This window comes from Sinocyclocheilus anshuiensis, unplaced genomic scaffold, assembly GCF_001515605.1.
Source record: "Sinocyclocheilus anshuiensis isolate Anshui unplaced genomic scaffold, SAMN03320099.WGS_v1.1 scaffold1207, whole genome shotgun sequence".
NCBI lineage: Eukaryota > Metazoa > Chordata > Actinopteri > Cypriniformes > Cyprinidae > Sinocyclocheilus > Sinocyclocheilus anshuiensis.
In genome coordinates this window covers 742,940-748,263 of record NW_015539914.1, presented here as the reverse complement: position 1 = coordinate 748,263, position 5,324 = coordinate 742,940, and the positions used below count along the sequence as shown (strand labels likewise).

General features: G+C 34.8%; 1 protein-coding gene across 1 annotated transcript; it reads right to left on the bottom strand.

Annotated features, from left to right (window-relative positions):
- Positions 1–3,811: 3,811 nt before the first annotated feature.
- On the bottom strand, positions 3,812–5,069 carry LOC107686414 (transcription cofactor vestigial-like protein 4). The gene is made up of 2 exons (XM_016483384.1): positions 4,812–5,069; positions 3,812–4,697 (listed from the first exon to the last, which is right to left on the bottom strand). The coding sequence occupies exons 1-2, from the start codon at positions 4,945–4,947 to the stop codon at positions 4,390–4,392; spliced, it is 444 nt and encodes a 147-aa protein (XP_016338870.1). The 5' UTR covers positions 4,948–5,069; the 3' UTR covers positions 3,812–4,389.
- Between the last annotated feature and the right edge of the window lie 255 nt (positions 5,070–5,324).

Sequence of the window (5,324 nt, the reverse complement as noted above, 5' to 3'; positions counted from 1 at the left end):
ATGCAAACTAAACTGAAACTTACCTGGCTAGCCAGCTAATCCGGCTTCATGGTACAGGCCCCTGGAGTTCCTAAGTGAATCAGTGTGTTTGAATGAATGATTCAATGGCTCAGTCATAAAGAGAGTCACTTGTAGACAGCTGGTGTAACCTGCAAAAAGATTAATTGAAAAATACCAATAGCAATCCACAGAAATAAGTAATTCAGTCAGTCAGTAAGTAAGTAAATACATACATACACGTTCCAGGGTACGACTTGTAGAGCTAACAAACTTTTGAAGTCTTTTTTATTCAAAGAATCTCTAAAACTTATGAATGTGACATTTAGTCCAAAATATAAGTATATTCATTATAAAAAGCACATTTATTAACATTGTAAATCTAGTATATATATATATATATATATATATATATACTGTATATATTCAATAAAAAAAATTAACGTACTTTTACAACACTATACTTTATTACTTTTACTTTTAATTACTTTTAATATTAACTTGGCATTAAATAATAATAATAATAATAAAACAGTAAACACTGTTGAAAGGATGTCTCTAATACAATGGCTGAGATAAATTTGACATTTGACATAACCTTTCTCTCTCTATTTTCCTCTTTTGGAAAGTTTTTGTTTTTTTTTTGCAATTGGAGCAAATGACAACCTCAGAAACGGGAAAAAGGTCCATCAGATTCCATGACTGGAACTAACTTGTACAATTAGTTTTTACATTGTGCTGGAAAATGTGAGTTAGTTTTTTTTTTTGCTATTTTAGTACACTTCTTTAGGGTACCACCCTAGTCCTGAACTGAATATAAAATGTAAAGCAATGACTGATGTCAGAAGGGATCTGTTTCAACACATGCTTTGACACGGACAGGAGGGTGCGGCCTTTTAAAAACCTGCTTCTCCTCTGAAAACCTCATGAAAACATTTGATCTATTTTAAATGCTGATTCAATCCATGATTATTGTTGAAGGATGATATTCAGAATTCAGAGTGGCCCACGCAGACCCCCACCCTCCTCCCTTTTACTTGGGGAATTATAAGAACATCCCACGACAAGCCACAGTATGTGTAGCCTGAGGGATGCGGCTCAATTACAGCAGAGCTGACATGCATGATAACAGAACGAAAACGACAGCATAAATACATGTTTAGATCTTCAGCTGCAAGAAAGGGCATGATGATGCTAACTACAGAGACAAATTATGAACTTCTACACTTATTTTATAATTAAGAGAAGAATCTTCAATGGGAGTCGATGAGTTATTCACAATAACAGTGAATGGTTCATAATTTTATGGGGCACAAAACAGAGGATTCTTTCTCATTCAAAAGTTAATTTATACCAAGACTCATGGCACACTTCATACATCAAATGTCCAAAGGAAAAGAGAATGTTCCTCTAATCCTGCAATGGGATTAAATGGAGCATTTTGCTAAGGTTTTTCCTGTTTCCCAGAATTTTCTCCAGAGAAATGTGCCTCCTCTAGAGTTTTAGCAGACATGTCAACAGTATCTCACATTGTGCAATCAAAAATCAAAGATTTCAATATGAACTCAAACATTTTTCATCAAACTAGTCCAAGACCAAAGTCTTGAAATATCTGCATTAATTTTAATAATGTTCAGTATCATCTTACTGTCTGTCAACATTTGTCTCCCTGTCAGGTTTTTCAAGTTTCTATTTGAATTTCTCCTAATGGATTGTAGGAGAGACACCTGAGACAAAGTAGATGCTAAAAGGAAACATAAACAATTTCCATTATGTCTCCTGAACTATTGTAAATGTTCTTCTAAGATGATGCTATACTCTAAATTATTACACTGTACAATAGTTCCATCTGTTAACTACATCAGGTAACATGAACTAACAATGCATCTAAAGCATATATTAATTTTAGTTCATGTTAATTTAACATTTACTAATACATTATGCAAATAAAAAGTTGTATCTGTTTGTATTATTTAATGAACCTGAGGTAATGATCTAACAATGAACAGTTACAGTCTAATGTTAACAAAGATTGATAAATACTGCAATGAATGTACTGCTCATTGTTAGTTAATGATAGTTAATGCATGCTAATGGGACCTTGATTATTTACCCATATTGTTAATCTAACTGCTACTGTGTGCACATAGGTGGCATAAAAGCATGCAAATGCATGAAGCAATAAAACCAAAGTAACATAATGTTAATAGTATTGTTAATCTTGCTGGTTACATTTTGTGTGGATCTGCTCTGCTAGACAATGATGTCATCTATACTAACCATTCATGTGACTTAAAGCTGCCTTGAGGTGTCCACATTCCACAAGGACATCATGTTACTGCAACACCTTGAGATCTAAGCCACTGAGCATGAGTCATTTTGTTCTCTGAGAAACACTAGATTCTCCCCTGTATGAGGCCAGTCAAGCCTGCAGCAGAGTATAGAAGGCAGGGCTTTTGGCAACAACAAGACTTCTTTGAACTCCATTCAATGGCTTTTACTGTACCTTTGTGCCAGCAAATCTTCATTCAAACCTGTTTCTCAGCTTCTTGAACCTGATCTTGTGATTGACAAGTTTTGCATCTGATCTAACTGGCAGTTGATATTTTTTTTTAGCAGGCATGGAAGTTGTTTTCCAACTGATTCCTATTTATCATAAACAATCTAAGGAGGTCAAATCTATTTGCGATTTAGCTGCTGGCAAAGTAAGTTTATATATAAGTGCTGGTAAACGCAACTTGAATCTGGCCTCTGAAATTATGACCCAAGTGTTCTTATAATGTTCTGACTAATTTTACCTTCCCATAACGATCATTTACATAAACATACAACATCTTTCTCTATTGATTTCTGATGGAGAAAATAAAATCAACTACTGTATGACCCTTGCAAGTCTAAGGGCATTTAGCATGAAAGGTGATGTTTGACAGAGTGAAACAAATCTAATGTCAACACTCTTCTGAAAATGAAAGACCTATTGATGACTGCATGTCAATCTACTTCATTAACCTGTTAGCTTTGTGCTTAAAGAAATGTTGATTACTTCAGAAAATAGTTTGACCCGTAATGTTGTTCGACTTCAATAGGAAGAGCATAACTGTGTATTTTTTGCTTGCTTTTAAAATGTTTGAAAAGTTTAAATGATTTTCTTTGGGATAGTGAAACATCAGTTTAACTATGAGGAATGCATTTGATTATTAAAAGTGGCAGAGCAAGTTATTACTACAAGTTTGATGAGAGATTACAAAAACAAATATATAACGTACACTGGAATAACTTGCGCTACTGTTAAAAAGTTTGGGGTCTGTAAGATTTTTTTTTACATTTTTTGAAAGAAGACTGCATTTATTTGATCAAAAATACAGTGAAAACAGTAATATTGTGAATTATTAAAATAAAAAATTTTAATTTAATAAAAATAAAAATGATTATTTTTTTATTTTAAAATACTTTTTAAAAGATATTTATTCCTGTGATGGCAAAGTTGAATTTTCAGCATCATAACTCCAGTCTTCAGAAATTCTTTGATGAATGGAAAGTTCAAAAGAATAGCATTTATTTGAAATATTTAAAAAAATATATATAAAATTTAGTGTCCTTACTAAATAAAAATAATTTCTTTACCAAAAAAAACAAACAAACAAAAAAAAGTACTGAAACCTCAAACTTTTGAACATATGCTTATTATTTGTTCACAACAAGACTAGGAATGTGCATTTCAGGATAGATTTTTACTAAATGTTTTTACAAATATATTTACATTTCAATCAATTTTTACAAGCATTAATTCAAAACAAATTCTACTACTAATGCGTTTAAAAAAATGTGTTTATTACAAATATGTACAACAGTATAAAAGCTTGAAATTTACACAAGGATTGAAATGAACAGCAGTAGCCCATATAGAGATGCCAAACAGTTACCCACCTCTTTTTTCCAAGCATTTATTTTCAATTAAAACATGAAACTTTCTGACCTAGTATTTTTTGGTCTGTTTTGCTCAGTGCTCCTTTTAGGTTACAAGATTCTGGTACACTGTCTAATATAAATATGCACGTGTTTGCAGAAGAAAGCTTACAACAAACGATGAAATGTTACTAGTAATAATCAGTGCAATCACAGTCAACAAATAAAAACCAGTGGCACCCACAAAACCAATGACAAAAGCCAACTCCAACAATGCTTAGCTACCATGAAATGATCCAAAAAAAGGTCAGACTTTGAAAATCTCCCTTTTAAAGATGATTTAACAATTCCTCATCTGCTCATGACAACTTTTACAACATCTCATCACCGCACAATCTCCCTTTGGCTTTTTACAGCAGAAATGCATGCCTACACATGCATCTTGAGTCCATTTTGTCATATCTACATCAAACTTCTCTCTCTTCTTCATTTATCAGACCATAGGTTTGGTGTGGTCGTGGTAGGACTGACTGAATCTTTGCAAGCCCTTTTGGGACTCTGGCTGTAGCTGGGCGAGTGGATGAAGGTCGGACTGCTGGGTGGAGATGAAGAAGATGAGGAAGAGGATGAATGGCAGGAGGAGGATGAAGCTTTGAGCTTGAGCCATTTATCACCCAGCGCTTTGGCAAAGTGGTCATCTACAGATACGCTGATGGAGGTGGCTCTGTGGTAGTTCATCCCGAGACTCCTCTGGAAATGCTCTTCAATGTGGTCATAACTGTGCTGGGTAACAACTATAGAGAGACAGAATCAGATAATGATGTACAAAAACTATTCGTTCCGATGAAAAGATCTGCACGGACATGTTAAAGGAGGAACGCCAAGCTCTTTTGCAGCTTTTTGCTTACTAGTGGAGTGATTGCAGCAGTCTTTACTTGTTGACCTTGTTGCAGAGGAAACACAGGTGATGACAGATGGCCGTATCTGAAAAAGACAGCGAAGGTCAGCAAAACCTTGTTGTAATACATTTTTACATCCATCCATCTATAATGGAGCTTTTGGAATAGCTAATGAATAAAACTGATGGAAAAATGGGAAACTGAAAGGACAGGATGGACAGTTATGTTTGTGGTTAGGGGTTCTAGATTATTTCTCTCTCTCAGCCCTGATGCCACTATCAGGTCAACAACAGCACTGGTGTGTTGAGACTTGTTGACAACATTCATCCACCCATTGCTCACATTTTCTCCTTGAATCCGGCTGGATTGCATATCTGAGACAGGCAGAGGCCTGTCCGCACTCTAAAGAGCCACTCTCTCAAGAACACAAAAGTGCCTTCCTGCATTCTGTTGTGTCTCATAGATAGTGAGTGAGGATGAACAGACTGCAGTGGCCTCAGGATAGACTCTAAGAAGATGATG